The 16,835-nt window shown below is 46.3% G+C and overlaps 1 protein-coding gene across 1 annotated transcript in view; it reads left to right on the top strand.

Annotated features, from left to right (window-relative positions):
- Nucleotides 1-16,835, top strand: part of AGR3 (anterior gradient 3, protein disulphide isomerase family member) — a gene marked incomplete in the record, with an annotated part of 41,456 nt that overhangs the window by 22,603 nt on the left and 2,018 nt on the right. Inside the window, 1 exon segment of the mRNA XM_073629509.1 lies at nt 16,771-16,823. Coding sequence (XP_073485610.1) covers nt 16,771-16,823 — 53 coding nt within the window.

The raw sequence follows: 16,835 nt of genomic DNA on the forward strand, positions 1-16,835 counted from the left end.
AATTTGCACCGGAGCCGCTGCAGCGATGTGTGAACCGTCTCCATAGAGAGCCAGTCACAATCTCCTGCTATGCAAACTGGATGCGGGGAAACATCCCCATCCAATTCGCAATAGTGTGAACCCAGCCTTAATGACAATTGCGCGGTTGTGCAACACTGTACCCAAATTAATTTTTTAGCATTTTCTTCCCACAAATAGAGCTTTCTTTTGGTGGTATTTAATTACTGCTGGTTTTGAAAAAAGACCAAATATTTTTGAAAAAAAAAAAAGTTTTTCTAAGGCTGGTCTCACACGAATGCGATTTGGATGTGGATTTCTCCGCATCCAGTTTGCATGATAGGAGACTGTGAGCAGCTCTCTATGGATCCGGTTTGCATATCTCCTGGACGGCTTCGGAGCGGCTTGCACAGGGGTCCTGTGCATCTTTGGCTCCGATTCATCCCTGAAACAGAGAACAGGGATGCCCCAGACCCCTGCTGCAAGCCGCATCCGGCAGCAGTGTGAACCCAGCCTTCGTTTTTGTCAGAAAATTTTGTAAATAAGTCATTTATCTCCTTCACTGATGTGCGCTGATGAGGCTGCACTGATAGTCGGCACTGATGGGGTGGCACTGATATGAAGCACTGATGGGCACTGATAGGTGGGACTGATAGGTGGCACTGATGGGCACTGATATGAAGCACTGATGGGTGGCACTGATAGGCGGCACTGATGGGGTGGCACTGATATGAAGCACTGATGGGCACTGATAGGCAGCACTGATGGGGTGGCACTGATGGTCACTGATAGGTGGCACTGATGGGGTGGCACTGATATGTAGCACTGATGGGTGGCACTGATGGGGTGGCACTGATATGTAGCACTGATGGGCACTCATAGGCGGCACTGATGGGCACTAATATGCAGCACTGATGGGCGGCACTGATAGGCGGCACTGTTGGGCACTGATAGCCAGCACTTATGGAGTGGCACTGATATGGGCACTGATAGGTGGCACTGATGGGCACTGATAGGCAGCACTAATGGCCCCTGATGGGGTGGCACTGATATGAAGCACTGATGGGCACTGATAGGCAGCACTTATGGGGTGGGACTGATATGAAGCACTGTTAGGTGGCACTGATATGAAGCACTGATGGGAGGCACTGAAATGAAGCACTGATGGGGGGCACTGATGGGGTTGCACTGATATACAGCACTGATGGGCACTGATAGGCGGCACTGATAGATGGCACTTATGGGGTGGCACTGATATGAAGCACTGATAGGTGGCACTGTTATGCAGCACTGATGAGCACTGCTAGACGGCACTTATGGTCAATGATAGGTGGCACGGATAGGCAGCACTGATTGGCGTCACTGGGCACAGATTGGCCTCACTGATGGGCACTAATTGGCGTCACTAATGGGCGCTGATTGGCATCACTGGTGGGCACAAATTGCCCTCACTAATGGGCACTGACTGGTGTCACTGATGGGTACGGGTTGGCATCACAGATATTTCTTCAGAAATAGCAGAAACGGGTAGGAATCTACTAGAAAGTTTGCTAAAATCCCTACAATGTACATTAATCAGCTCAAACTAAACTTGCTGTATTCTGTTATGTAACATTCTAGTAAACGCCATCTAGTGGCCAAAAAATGCTTTTTGTTGTTGTTCCTGATTGAGGCGTTTAAAAACAAATACTGCATTATGGCCACTAGATGGAGCTTATGATCATACCGGATAGTTCTATAACCCAGAATATGTCAAGTGTCCTTCATACTGTGCGGATGTGTCACATTTGTTCAGCAAATCTTTTTATCCATAAATCCCTTATTATTCAATAAGGTGGTGAAAACAGCCGTTGTGATGTGCAGTAACCTATAGCAGCCGGTGCTCTTTGTACTGCCCCTCCCTGAATGGCCTTGAATGGGTAATTGCTGGTTAACGCAGCGACTGTCGTTTTCTGTACTATATCTACATTGGATTTTTGTCCCACATCCGGCAGCAGTGTGAACCCAGTCTTCGTTTTTGTCAGAAAATTTTGTAAATAAGTAATTTTTCTCCTTCACTGATGTGCGCTGATGAGGCTGCACTGATAGGCGGCACTGATGGGGTGGCACTGATATGAAGCACTGATGGGCACTGATAGGCAGCACTGATGGGGTGGCACTGATATGAAGCACTGATGGGTGGCACTGATAGGCGGCACTGATGGACACTGATGGGGTCGTACTGATATGAAGCACTGATGGGCGGCACTAATGGGCACTGATGGGCACTAATAGGCGGCACTGATAGGCGGCACTGATGGGCACTGATAGGCGGCACTGATGGGCACTGATAGGCGGCACTGATGGGCACTGATAGGCAGCACTGATGGGGTGGCACTGATGGGCACTAATATGCAGCACTGATGGGCACTAATAGGCTGGCACTGATGGGCACTAATAGGCTGGCACTGATAGGCTGGCACTGATAGGCTGGCACTGATAGGCTGGCACTGATGGGCACTGATAGGCTGGCACTGATAGGCTGGCACTGATAGGCTGGCACTGATAGGCAGCACTGATAGGCAGCACTGATAGGCTGGCACTGATAGGCAGCACTGATGGGGTGGCACTGATATTAAGCACTGATGGGCGGCACTGATGGCCACTGATAGGCAGCACTTATGGGGTGGCACTGATATGAAGCACTGATAGGTGGCACTGATGGGGTGGCACTGATAGGCGGCCCTGATGGGGTGGCACTGATAGGCGGCCCTGATGGGGGGGCACTGATAGGCGGCCCTGATGGGGGGGCACTGATAGGCGGCCCTGATGGGGGGGCACTGATAGGCGGCCCTGATGGGGGGGCACTGATAGGCGGCCCTGATGGGGGGGCACTGATAGGCGGCCCTGATGGGGTGGCACTGATAGGCGGCCTTGATGGGGTGGCACTGATAGGCGGCCCTGATGGGGTGGCACTGATAGGCGGCCCTGATGGGGTGGCACTGATAGGCGGCCCTGATGGGGTGGCACTGATAGGCAGCCCTGATGGGGTGGCACTGATAGGCAGCCCTGATGGGGTGGCACTGATAGGCAGCCCTGATGGGGTGGCACTGATATGAAGCACCGATGGGCACTGATGGGTGGCACTGATAGGCAGCACTTATGGGGTGGCACTGATATGAAGCACTGATGAGCACTGCTAGACGGCACTTATGGTCAATGATAGGTGGCATGGATAGGCAGCACTGATGGGTACTGATTGGCGTCACTCGGCACTGATTGGCCTGATTGGCACTAATTGACGTCACTAATGGGCGCTGATTGGCATCACTGGTGGGCACAAATTGCCCTCCATAATGGGCACTGAATGGTGTCACTGATGGGTACGGGTTGGCATCACAGATATTTCTTCAGAAATAGCAGAAACGGGTAGGAATCTACTAGAAAGTTTGCTAAAATCCCTACAATGTACATTAATCAGCTCAAACTAAACTTGCTGTATTCTGTTATGTAACATTCTAGTAAACGCCATCTAGTGGCCAAAAACACTTTTTTTTTCCCGTTCCTGATTGAGGCGTTTAAATACAAATACTGCATTATGGCCACTAGATGGAGCTGATGATCATACCGGATACTTCTATAACCCAGAATATGTCAAGTGTCCTTCATACTGTGAGGATGTGTCACATTTGTTCAGCAAAGTTTTTTATCCATAAATCCCTTTAAGTTTATTCAATAAGGTGGTGAAAGCAGCCGTTGTGATGTGCAGTAACCTATAGCAGCCGCTGCTCTTTGTACTGCCCCTCCCTGAATGGCCTTGAATGGGTAATCGCTGGTTAACGCAGCGACTGTCGTTTTCTGTAATCTTCATTTTTGTCCCATTTTAGATCCATGATTGCCCCAGGAATGTTTAACCTCTCCAACACCTATAGGTAAAAATCTACATTTTTGTGCTAGAAAATCCCTTAGAATCCCCAAGCATTTTATATTTGTTTTTAAGCAGAAGCCCTGTAGAATAAAATGGCGGGGGTTGCAATTTTGTATGCCCCACGGTCTTTGCGCAGCAGTTTTTAAAATGCCATTTTTTTCGGGGGGGGAGGGGAATACACTTTAGAGAATTTTAATGCATACAAACACAATATAATACCCACTTGTTTGGTAAATCATAAAAGATGATGTTATGCCGAATAAATAGATATCTAATGTGTCACACTTTAAAAATAGCGCACGCCCATGGAACGGCGCCAATCTATGGTATTTAAACATTTCCATAGATTTTCTTATTAATAAAAAAAATAATAATTTCCATAGACACTTTATAAGCCCTAACAGGTTACCAGGTTGGATCCGGTGCTTGAATTATTGCTCTCGCTATAAGGTTCACACCGTTTACATATGTGTGCGCAACCTACGTATGCATCTGCCTTTGCGCGCAAGCACAGGGCGATGGGGGCGCTTTAATATTTTTATTTTTTTACATTTTTATTTTTTATACTGTGTCTTTCATTTTTTTTAATTACTTTTATTGCTATCACAAGGTATGAATAACATCCATCATGGGCCGTGACAGGCCCTCTTTATGGAGAGATCTGGGGTCTCTATATTAGACTCTATATCTCTCCTCTGCCCTCCAAAGCATCTGATCACCCCAAGATCTGCCTGTCAAAGTAATCCAGCGGCTTCCTAGGATTAGCTTTACAGTGAAGGGAATCGTCAGACCTAAAAAATGATATCTCGATCGTTGCTGCAACGATGGACCAGGATATCACCCTTCCGATCCAGCGACGTGCTGCCAAGTGGCCATTACATTTACTGTTGACTGACTACCTCTGCTGGAAGTCTGTTCCACACATTAACTACTCCTTCGGTATTTAATATAGGTATTTATATAGCGCCAACAAATTATGCAGCACTCGTCTATACACTCACCGGCCACTTTATTAGGTACACCTGTTCAATTGCTTGGTAACACAAATTGCTGATCAGCCAATCACATGGCAGAAACGCAATGCATTTAGGCATCTAGAGGTAGTAAAGATGACTTGCTGAAGTTCAAACCGAGCATCAAAATTTTGGGGAATAAAGGGGATTTCAGTGACTCTGAACGTGGCATGGTTGTTGGTGCCAGACGGGCTGGTATTTCAAAAACTGCTGATCTACTGGGATTTTCACGCACAACCATCTCTCTGGGTTTACAGAGAAGGAAAAGGAGAAAATGTCCAGTGAGCGGCAGTTGTGTGGAGGAAAATGTCTTGTTGATGTCAGAGGAGAATGGGGAGACTGGTTCCAGATGATAGAAAGGCAACAGTAACTCCAATAACTGTTCATACCATCCAAGGTGGACGCACAAAACATCAAACCTTGATGTAGATGGGCTACAGCAGTAGAAGACCACACCGGGTGCCACTCCTGTCAGCTAAGAACAGGAAACTGAGGCTACAATTCACACAGGATCACCAAAATTGGACAACAGAAGATTGGAAAAACGTTTCCTTGTCTGATGAGTCTGGATTTCAGCTGCGACATTCAGATGGTCGGTCAGAATTTGGTGTAAACAACATGAAAGCATGGATCCATCCTGCCTTGTATCACCGGTTCAGGCTGGTGGTGGGGGTGTAATGGTGGGGGGGAAATTTTCTTGGCACACTTTGGACCCCTTAGTACCAATTGAGCATCGTTGAAACCCCACGGCCTACCTGAGTATTGTTGCTGACCATGTCCATCCCTTTATGACTACAGTGTCCCCATCTTCTGATGGCTCCTTCCAGCAGGATAATGCACCATGTCACAAAGATCAAATCATCTCACCACTGGACAACGAGGTCCCTGTACTCCAATGGCCTCCACACTCACCACATCTCATCCAATAGAGCATCTTTGGGATGTGGTGGAATGGGAGATTGGCATCATGGATGTGTAACAACTGCGTGATGCCATCAAGTCACTATGGAGAAAAATCTCTGAGGAATATTTCCAACACCTTGTAGAATCTATGGCACGAAGAATGAAGGCAAAAGGGGGTCCAACCCAGTACTAGCAAGGTGTACCTAATGAAGTGGCTGGTGAGTGTATATTGGTATATACTGTATATTCAGTAAAAAAAATTCTAAGGTTTAGTTCTGAACTTTCCTCCTGTTAGTTGGAGGTCGTGTCCTCTTGTTCTTTCTCTTGGCTTCATATTGAAAATACTGCCCTCCTGAACCTTATTCAAACCCAGTGGCAGCCGCTCCAATAAGGGCAAAGGGCACCGCCTCCCTAATCCACGCGCCCGCCCCCCCAATCTACATGCAGGGTACCGGACGACTGGATTTCAATGGGGTTTCTTTCTTTTTTAAAGCACATGATTAGAGCCAGAGGCTCTAATTGGCTTCAAAACAGGGTGGGGTCGGGATGCAGAGCACAGAGCCCCGAGCTCACCCAGTTGTATGACATTAGCAAATTAATATTTGCTAATATCTTCCTGCTTCTCCTCCCGGGCCAATCAGGAAGCGTGTCTTGAGACCCGATTTGTCCTGGGAGTTCTAGGACTTCCCGACCAATCGGGTCTCAAGACCCACTTCCCGTTCGGCCAGGAGAAGAAGCAACGGCCCCGGATCTAACCTCGGCAAGCTGCAGCAGGTGGAAGGTCAGCTTCTAGGAGCCCTACCCCCCGGATCCAACACCCACTCCTAAGGTGAGGACATGGATGGCCGCCTTCCCTTCAGACCCCTCCGGGGGTGGTGGGCGTGGTTGCGAGTGAGGGAGCCAGGGGCAACTTCTAGGATCCCGCACCACCTCCAATCATGGCCCACCGATCATCGTCTTCCCGCCCCAGGGGGGGGGGTGGCTTTTGTGTGAGTGAGGGGGGCAGATTTGTTTGCCCCCCCCACCACCACCAAAATATTCAGCACCAGCTGCCACTGTTCACACTCTTCACGTGTTTAAAGGTTTCAGACATGTCCTCCCTTGGACAAACTTGGGAGGTATATTTTAAGCGTGTTGCAACGTTGTGGAGCTTCAGTAGTGCATGGTCAACCTTTCCCCCCTTCCTGACACATTGGGCACCGGGTGCAGTGCCGGGACAAGCTCATCCAGTGCCCAGGGTGAACTGCTGTCAGCGAGGTGCTGAAGAATGGAGCCGCCGAAGCTCTCATTGTGCACCCCCCCATCCTCCACTTATCAACGCTGTACCCGGGGCATCCTCCCCCTTTGCCCACCCCTTGTCCTGGCCCTTATCCGGGGGAAACATCAGAAAATAAAGTAATTCTGATTTGAATTCTTCGAAGATATGAAAAGGAAGGTATCAGTCAATCCCTCTGTAACACGTCTCATTACACACAGGGAAGTTATCGCTGTCACATCCTCATACTTCCCAGGTCAGCTCGCCCCGGCAACCTCCCTACAAGGAACTCCTCTCTATTGTTGTCTGACCTTCCATCTACTCTTATCACCGAGGAAATCTAAAACCTACTCGGCACATCGTGATTGGCTGCAAACAGAACGATCTTACTGATTAGTGGTTGGAATGTATTTTTAAAAATAGTCATCGGTGGTACTCAAATTTTTTTTCTTTGATTTATATATCATGTGGGGGTGAAATCAATGCTATAAAATGCTTTCCTTCATGTTCTGCTCCCTGTCCTGGTTTTATGTAACCTGCCCTGCGTACAGCATAAAAAATAATGCCATGCAGATGTCTTAAAAGAGAAATATGGGAATGTTTTTTTTTTTTTTTTTTTTATCATACTTACCTAGGTGGATGTAGCATCGGTTCCTCACCAACTCTAAGGCTCGGTTCACACTGGGACGACTTGGAATTAGACTTGTAAGCCCTCAAGTCGCCCCAAGTCGCCCCAAGAAGAGATTCACATTACAGAGAATCAGAGCGTCTTAATAGACACTACTGAAGTCGCTCCGACTTCAGAGCGTACTCCCTGTACTACTTGGATCCGACTTGGTAGGCGACCTGTACCATAGAAATCAATGGAAGTCGCCTCCAAGTCGGATCTCTCTCTCAAAGTCAAGCGACTTTACAGGGAAAAAAGTACATTTGCCCAGGCAAACCCCTCCCTCCCAGAGAGCTGATTATCCTGTGATTGGCCACAGCCAAAGTCGCCTGTCCTGGAGGCGACTTGAAGTCGCGTTGTAATTTGCTTAAAGTCGCGCTGAAGTCGCGTTGAAGTCGCCGTGCAAAGTCGCGCTGAAGTCGTGTTGCCCCTGTGTGAACCGAGCCTAAGACCATAGCTCCCAACTGTCCCTGATTTGTAGGGACTGTCCCTGATTTGGAGCAATGTCCCCCTGTCCCTCGTTGCTCCTTATGTGTCCCTCATTTTGGTCTGATCTATATAGAGGTATATAAAATGCACTTTTTATCTATCAAAAAGTGTTTCCCAGAGCTAAACCTTTCAACTGATTTCTAAATTGCTGCATTTGTAAATTCCAAAAGCCAATAAAAGGGAAAAGTAGTGGTAAAAAAAAGCACTTGTGGGTTTAACCAATCTTTTTTTTTTTTTTTTTTTTTTTGTACAATTCTCCTTTAAGGGGGCTTGGCAAGGGGTGTGTCCTATGCCTGCATACTTTTACTGATGGGTGTCCCTCATTCCCATCTCAAAAAGTTGGGAGGTATGTAAGACCGCCAATCGCTCGGTTCTCGGAGCTTCGTTAGCAGAGAGCTGCTGACTGTCAGTCACAGCTGTCTGCTCTGCCCCCCGTTCACTGGAGCGCTGGGCTGCTGAGGGGGTGGGAGCCGGGTGTTAGTGCAGGCATGTGGGTAGATCCTGACCATATGGTCGCGATCTTTCCCGAACCTGGACTGCTCGCTGTCTGCTTTAAACGGGTCACAGGAGTGCAGAATGAAAGGAACTTCCAAACAGCCAAACAAGCTTTCCCCATACTTCTCCTTTTAAGCATTCACACAGGCACAGTGAATGATCGCCATATTGTTTGTAATATGATTATCTCCTATGATCGTCGCTCCATCTAGTGACCATAATGGGTTATTTTTATGAAATACCTCAATTAACCATTTGCCATCCAGTGACAAATACCGGTATGTCGCTGGATTGGAAGGGTGATATCTTGATCATCGGTGCAGCTGTAGCAATGATCAAGCTAAAAAATTTTTTTTTAGGCAATTGCTTTCAATGTAAAAGTAATCCTAGCGGCTAAGAAGCCACTGGATTACTTTTACAGGCAACAAGAATGCACTTCCTGCTCAAAAGTGTAGCGTCCTGGTAAAAAAAACCTTCTGTGCATAGCAGCCCCCCCAGCACCCCCTCATTACCTACCTGAGCCCCTTCTCTCTCCAGCGACGTCCACGATCCACTCAGCCATCCAGGACACTCCTCCTGATTGACTGACTGAGACAGAGCAGCGGTGCCATTGGCTCCTGCGGCTGTCAAGCAAAGTCATTCAGCCAATCAGGGGAGAGAGGGGGCGGGGCCAGGTATCTGAATGGATACACGGAGCTCTGACTCGGCTTGGGTGCCCCCTGTAGCAAGCTGCTGTCTGAGGTTCACTAAAAGGAGGGAGGAGCTAGGAGCAACAAAGAGGGACCCGAGAAGAGGAGGATCCAGACTGCTCTGTGCTAAACCAACTGTACAGAGGAGGGAAGTATAACAACAGGTTTGTTATTTTTTTTAAAAAGGAGCCTTTACAATCACTTCAAGCCTTGCTGCCCTCTTGAACTTGGGTTTTCGAACAAAACACGAACAAAAGAGGGCGCACCAGCCTTGTGAATTATCCCACAGCATTGATTAAGAAGCAATCGTCATAAATGATACTCACAAACAAGTGAATAAAAATCGCTCATTGATCTACTAATTTGTAGCTCTGATAAAGAAGGTGTAGCCTTCGAAACGCGTCAAGGGGGGTAACGACCCTGGTGACGTCCCCCTGTAGTTTGGGGTGAAATGTACCAAGGCCTACAGGGCTACAAATAAGTAGCTCAATGAACGATTTTAATTCACTTGTTTGTCAGTGTAGCAAGGTCTCCGGCCTCCTCCAATCTAATGAGGACTTTCAAGGCCAAAGACAGCTGACCTCCTTCTGTATGTAATGGGTTGTGAGGCATAGTGGGTGCAAAGATGGTGAAAGTCATTGAGCGTCAGACACTTCTTGGATGTAAAAAGAGGTTTTACTCCTCTTATGCCCCGTACACACGATCGGACATTCTGACAACAAAATCCATGTTTTTTTTTTCCAACGGATGTTGGCTCAAACTTGTCTTGCATACACACGGTCACACAAATCTTGTTGGAAATTCCGGACATCAAGAACGCGGTGACGTACAACACGTACGTCGAGCCTAGAAAAATTAAGTTCAATAGCCAGTGCGGCTCTTCTGCTTGATTCCGAGCATGCGTGGGACTTTACGACAAATTTACGACAACGGATTTTGTTGTTGGAAAATTTGAGATCCAGATCTCAAATTTTGGATGTCAGAAATTCCGATGGAAAATGTCCGATGGAGCCTACACACGGTCGGAATTTCCGACAACAAGCTCCCATCGAACATTTTCCGTTGGAAAATCCGACCGTGTGTATGGGGCATTAGTCCTTTTTTGTATTTTTGTGGGTGAAGAGGGTTAGGGCCAGGACACGCTTAGATAGTTGCAAACTCAATTAGTGGACTCCGAGACTTCAATAGAAGGACAGCCGTGCAGGGAAAGGCCTCCAGCAAGACGCCACATCTGCATGTGCAGGCATGCTGTCTCCTATGGCAACAGTCTTTAACGGTTCCTTACACAAAGCTTAACAGTCGTTTCAGCTTCACTACAACTTCTCCCTGTAGCCCTTCCATACACTCCCAGTCTCTCACTAGACCCTCTGATTCACTGCCACTGAATCCCTTGAGCTCCTCCAATCTTTACGGTGGTATCTTCCTCAAGCGTCACCCCCACTTCTCTGGTGGGTCCCTAGCTTGGCACCCTAGATACCTCTTAAGCTTCACCCCCACCTCTCTGCTGGGTCCCTAGCTTGGGACTCTAGATACCTCTCAAGCTTCACCCACGTTGGCCTGCTGGGTCCCTGGCTTGACACACAAGGCTGCTCTGCAACCGTCACCTCCGCTGGTTGGGTCCCTGGCTTGATACCCACTGAAGTTTCCCGATTCTTCACCATCCCCGTCTGATGAGAATACTGCTCCGGGACTTGCTTCAGCTACTCACTGTGGTCCCTGGTAATAAGGTGAACAGTCCCTTTCTGGCAACAGCTTCCCCTCTACCTCCGACCACTACAGGTTCACCGGCTGATGGAACCGTCAACTCTGGTTGGACTGCAAGCTGCAATCCCAACCCTGCACTGCTCTCTTGCTTCTGGATAGGCCTTCAGACAGATTAGCAGCCAGATGTGCCCGGGATAGGCCCAAACTCCAGCCTAGCAGCCCGGTCAATACAACACATGTCCACCCAGACAGCCGTCCAGGTGGCACAGAACACCGATCACCTGACTCCACCCAAATATATAGGTCCTCCCAGCAGGCCAAAGGATTTAAGAAAACCCCTGCCCATTGACTGCCCACATACCCATAACCTGACCTTAGGTTGCCCTTCTCATATCTAGTACCACCAAGTACCCGGCCACCTAGTGGTAGAAGAGAAAAGTGCAACAAGGCCAAACTTAGGGAGAAATCAATAGATCCCTATCAATTAACCAAGATAACTACTCCTGGCAAGTAAATTTGTGAGGAGCTTCCTGACTAAACTCCAGGGTGCTAGATGAGTATAATTTACTGTATGACGATCGCTTCTTAATAAATGCTGAGGGATAATGCACTAGGCTTGTGCGCCATCTTTTAATCATGTTTGTATTCTAGTTACTTTTCCTGGCGGCGGAAGGGGGCCCCACCCCCCCCCTCCTGCCACCACCTTAATTGGGCTCTCCCATGTGATCACGGAGCCCAGTAAGGATGTACCTGGCAGCATCGGCTTCCCCAGACACAGTGAGAGGAACGGATGTTGTTCCTCCCACTGTGTGACATCAGAAACCGGAAGCGACGTGGATTTAGTCACTTCTGGTTTTCGGTCTCCTGTAAACAAGACCTTTACCGGCTTCAACAAGCATCTTATCAAACTGATCTTGATTTGATAAGATGCTTTGGAGGGCAGAGGAGTGGTATGCTTTCTAACAGACCCCAGATCTCTCCATAAAGAGGACCTGTCATGGCCCATGATCTCACAAGGGGTGTAGTTCATCCCTTTTGATAGCAATAAAAGAGATTTTAAAAAATGTAAAGATACAGTGTAATTTTTTATTTTATTTTTTTCCTAGTTTTTTTTAATAAAAATTTTAAGTGCCCACATCCCCCTCTGCTCACGCACCAAGGCGACCACATACAGTGAGGGGAAAAAGTATTTGACCCCCTGCTGATTTTGCGCGTCTGCCCACTGACATAGAAATGATCAGTCTATCATTTTAATGGTCGGTTTATTTTAACGGTGAGACACAGAATAACAACAAAAATATCCAGAAAAACGCAATTTCAAAAAAGTTATAAATTGATTTGCATTTTAATGAGTGAAATAAGTATTTGACCCCTTCGCAAAACATGACTTAGTAGTTGGTGGAGAAACCCTTGTTGGCAATCACAGACGTCAGACGTTTCTTGTAGTTGGCCACCAGATTTGTACACCTCTCGGGAGGGATTTTGTCCCACTCCTCTTTGCAGATCCTCTCCAAGTCATTAAGGTTTCGAGGCTGACATTTGGTAACTCGAACCCTCAACTCGTGCCACATATTTTCTATGGGATTATAGTCTAGAGACTGGCTAGGCCACTCCAGGACCTTAATGTGCTTCTTCTTCAGCCACTCCCTTTGTTGCTTTTGGCCGTGTGCTTTGGGTCATTTTTTAATGCTGGAATACCCATCCACGACCCATTTTCAATGCCCTAGCTGAGGGAGGTTCTCACCCAAGATTTGACGGTACATGGCCCGGTCCATCGTCCTTTTGATGTGGTGAAGTTGTCCTGTCCCCTTAGCACATAAAAAAACCCCAAGCATAATGTTTCCACCTCCATGTTTGATGGTGGGGAGGGTGTTCTTGGGGTCATAGGCAGCATTCCTCCTTCTCCAAACACAGCGAGTTGAGTTGTTGCCAAAGAGCTCCATTTTGGTCTCTTCTGACCACAACACTTTCACCCAGTTCTCCTCTGAATCATTCAGATGTTCATTAGCAAACTTCAGACGGTCCTGTAACATGTGTTCTCTTGAGCAGGGGGACCTTGCAGGTGCTGCAGGATTTCAGTCCTTCACGGCGTAGTGTGTTACCAATTGTTCTCTTGGTGACTATGGTCCCAGCTGCCTTGAGATCATTGACAAGATTCTCCCGTGTAGTTCTGGGCTGATTCCTCACCGTTCTCATGATCATTGAAACTCCACGAGGTGAGAACTTGCATGGAGCCCCAGACCGAGGGAGACTGACAGTTATTTTGTGTTCTTTCCATTTGTGAATAATCGCACCAGCTGTTGTCACCTTCTCACCAAGCTGCTTGGCGATAGTCTTGTAGCCCATTCCAGCCTTGTGTAGGTCTACAATCTTGTCCCCGACATCCTTGGACAGCTCTTTGGTCTTGGCCATGGTGGGGAGATTGGAATCTGATTGATTTCTTCTGTGGACAGGTGTCTTTTATACAGGTAACAAGCTGGGATTAGGAGCACTCCCATTAAGAGAGTGCTCCTAATCTCAGCTCTTTAACTGTATAGAAGACACTTGGGAGCCAGAAATCTTGCTGATTGGGGATCAAATACTTATTTCACTCATTAAAATGCAAATAAACGTATAACTTTTTTGAAATGCGTTTTTCTGGATATTTTTGTTGTTGTTCTGTCTCTTGCTGTTAAAATAAACCGACCATTAAAATTATAAACTGATCATTTCTTTGTTAGTAGGCAAATGTACAAAAATCAGGAGGGGGTCAAATACTCTTTTTCCCTCACTGTACGTAGGTCGGGAACACATATGTAAATGGCATTCGCACCACACATGTGAGGTATTTCTGCGAACGTTCTAGCAAGAGCAATGATTCTAGCACCAGACCTCCTGTGTAACTCTAAACTGGTAACCTGTTACGGCTTATAAAGAATCACCTATGGAAATTTTTAAGTGCCGTATTTTGTGGCAATTATAATGCGTGACATGTTGGGTATCTATTTACTTGACATAACATCTTTTATATGTTGCCAAACAATTGGGTAATATATTGTGTTTTTGTTCATTAAGATAAACGAAAGTGTATTAATTCCCGCCAAAATATTGCATTTGAAAAAACATTGCGCAAATACCGTGTGACATTAAAAAAAAATTGCAACACCCACCATTTTATTCTCTAGGGCCTCTGCTTAAAAAATATGTACATAATGTTTGGGGGTTCTATGTCATTTTCTAGCAAAAAAAAAAAAAAAAAAGATTTTTACATATATGTGAGAAATGCCAGAATTGGCCTGGAGTTGAAATGGTTACACAACATACCACAATATGGTCACTAGATGGAGCTAATAATCCTATTGCAAACAATGCACCAATCACCATGCAGGTGTCTTCAAGTAGAACTAGAGGCAACATTTTTTTATTTTCCATTTTGGATAGAGCAAGGGAGGGTTATAACCCCTGTTAGATTTTTTTTTTTTCGTCATCTGTGTCTGATTGCAGAGATTTCCCTTCACTTCCTGTCCCATAGCCAAACAGGAAGTGAGAGGAAGTCCCTGCAAAATAAGGGAACTTCTTGGGGACCCCCAGCTGACCAGAACTAGTGTCCCCATTGGAAGATTTCCCCTCTATTACATTTTCTGGGACAACCCAAAATTTGCTAATTACTTTCACTTTGATGATAACAGTAAACAGAACAAAAAGAGAGGGGGGCAAAAAAAAATGACAGGGGGGGTCTAATCCCTCTCCACTCTATCCAAAACTAAAAAAAAGTTTTTGCCTACAGTTATACTCTAAGCTATTGCACTGGTACAACAAAAGATCACGTATTGTTTGTAATATGATTATCTCCTATGATTGTCAGCTCCATCTAGTGGTCATAATTGGGTATTTTTCTGAAATACCTAAATTTAAGAAAATACTACATTATGGCCACTAGATGGAGCTGACGATCATAGGAGATACCCATATTACAAACAATACGGCAATTAGAGAATAAAAAAAATCTCACACACATAGACGGAACTGGACCTATGTCTTTTCTTGTTTTTTTTAAACTATAAATGGTTTATTACAAACAATACAGTGATCATTCGTTGTGCCTGCACAAATGCCTAAAACATGTGCATGGCACATTTTTTTTATACATAATGCCCTAAGCATGACTGGCAGGTTGCTGGAATGAAAATAGACATTTTATTAGCCGACATCCACATTTTATTAGCCACTAACATAGCTGTCAAGAAGGATGAGCAAAATTGGGAGTTTTTTTAATAAGAACTCTGATGTGGGGGGGGGGGGGGGGGGGGGGGGGGGGTAGGCTGAGAACTTGAATGTTTTGTTTCTTTTATTCTTTTAAAAGCCCCCCCCCCCCCAATCAATAGCAGGCCCTTCGGGTCTGGTATGAATTTTAAAGGGAGACCCATACCAAAAAAAAACAAAAAAACGGCATGAGCCCCCCCCCCCCCCCCCCCCAAAATCCATACCAGACCCTTATCTGAGCATGCAGCCTGGCAGGCCAGGAAAGGGGGGGGGTAAGCAAATGCCCCCCCCCCTTCCTGAACCATACAAGGCCACATGCCCTCAACATGGGGAGCCCCCCTTGCCCCAAAGCACCTTGTCCTCATGTTGATGAAGACAAAGGCCTCTTCCCTACAACCCTGGCCGGTGGGTTAGAAAGGGTGAAGGGCCACAGGGCCCTAATTCGGACTTTACAGGCAAGATGGACAATGATATAGTACAAAAATATATTTAATTAACAATAAGTCATATCAAACAGGTCAAGTAAAAAAATAATAAAAACATACGATAGGCATATAATAGTAATGGGTATCTAGTGTAAACAAGAGAGTTGACACCGAATAAATGGCAGTGAGCCCCTGTGCGTCAACAGTGTTTCGCTGTTTGCTTCGTCAGGACACATTGGCCGGTGGTTGTGGGGGTCTGTGGGCGGGGGGGGTCATCGGAATCTGAAATGCCTTTTAAATGAGGTGGCCCCCAGATCCCGCCTCCCCCCCCCCCCCCCCCATCTGAATGAGTATGTGGTACTCCACTACCCATTCACCACAAAAGTAAATAGAGACACTACACAATTTTTTGACAATTTCTTTATTAAAAAAAAAAAAATGTCCCCGAAGTAGATTTAGAAAAAAGAAACAACGACAAAAAAAGCCCTCTGGTCTCTTCGAAGGCTCCCGCCATCTGCCTGCTCCGCCGCCTGACTTTTCCTAAATAACAAAATTCAACAAAATTCTTTACTATTTCATTTGGAGATTCGGATAATTCGGATACACCGAAATCTTCGAATAACCAAAAGTTTGTCCGAATTTATATTCGGACCGAAACGAATTGCACATGTCTAATATTTATAAAGCAGCGAATTCCCCACCAGTGAATGTTTGGTGAGGGGTACATTCACTGCTTTATAAATATGCCCCACGGTGGTTTTTCTTGTCTCTCTGGTTGAACTTGTTGGACTTGTATCTTTTTCAAGCTAACTGTGTGTACAGTAACAATGTAACAAGCCCCCAGTAGTGTTCAGTCTATTCTCTATTGTTCTAGTTCTCTATTGTTCGATTCTCTATTGTTCTATTCTCTATTGTTCTATTCTCTATTGTTCTATTCTCTATTGTTCTCAGTTTGATGTCATTGTTCATGTCTTTTTCTTGCAGCAATAAACCGCTGATGGTGATCCACCATTTGGAGGACTGTCAGTACTGCCAAGGTAATCTCCCCG

Source organism: Aquarana catesbeiana, linkage group LG05, assembly GCF_042186555.1.
Source record: "Aquarana catesbeiana isolate 2022-GZ linkage group LG05, ASM4218655v1, whole genome shotgun sequence".
NCBI lineage: Eukaryota > Metazoa > Chordata > Amphibia > Anura > Ranidae > Aquarana > Aquarana catesbeiana.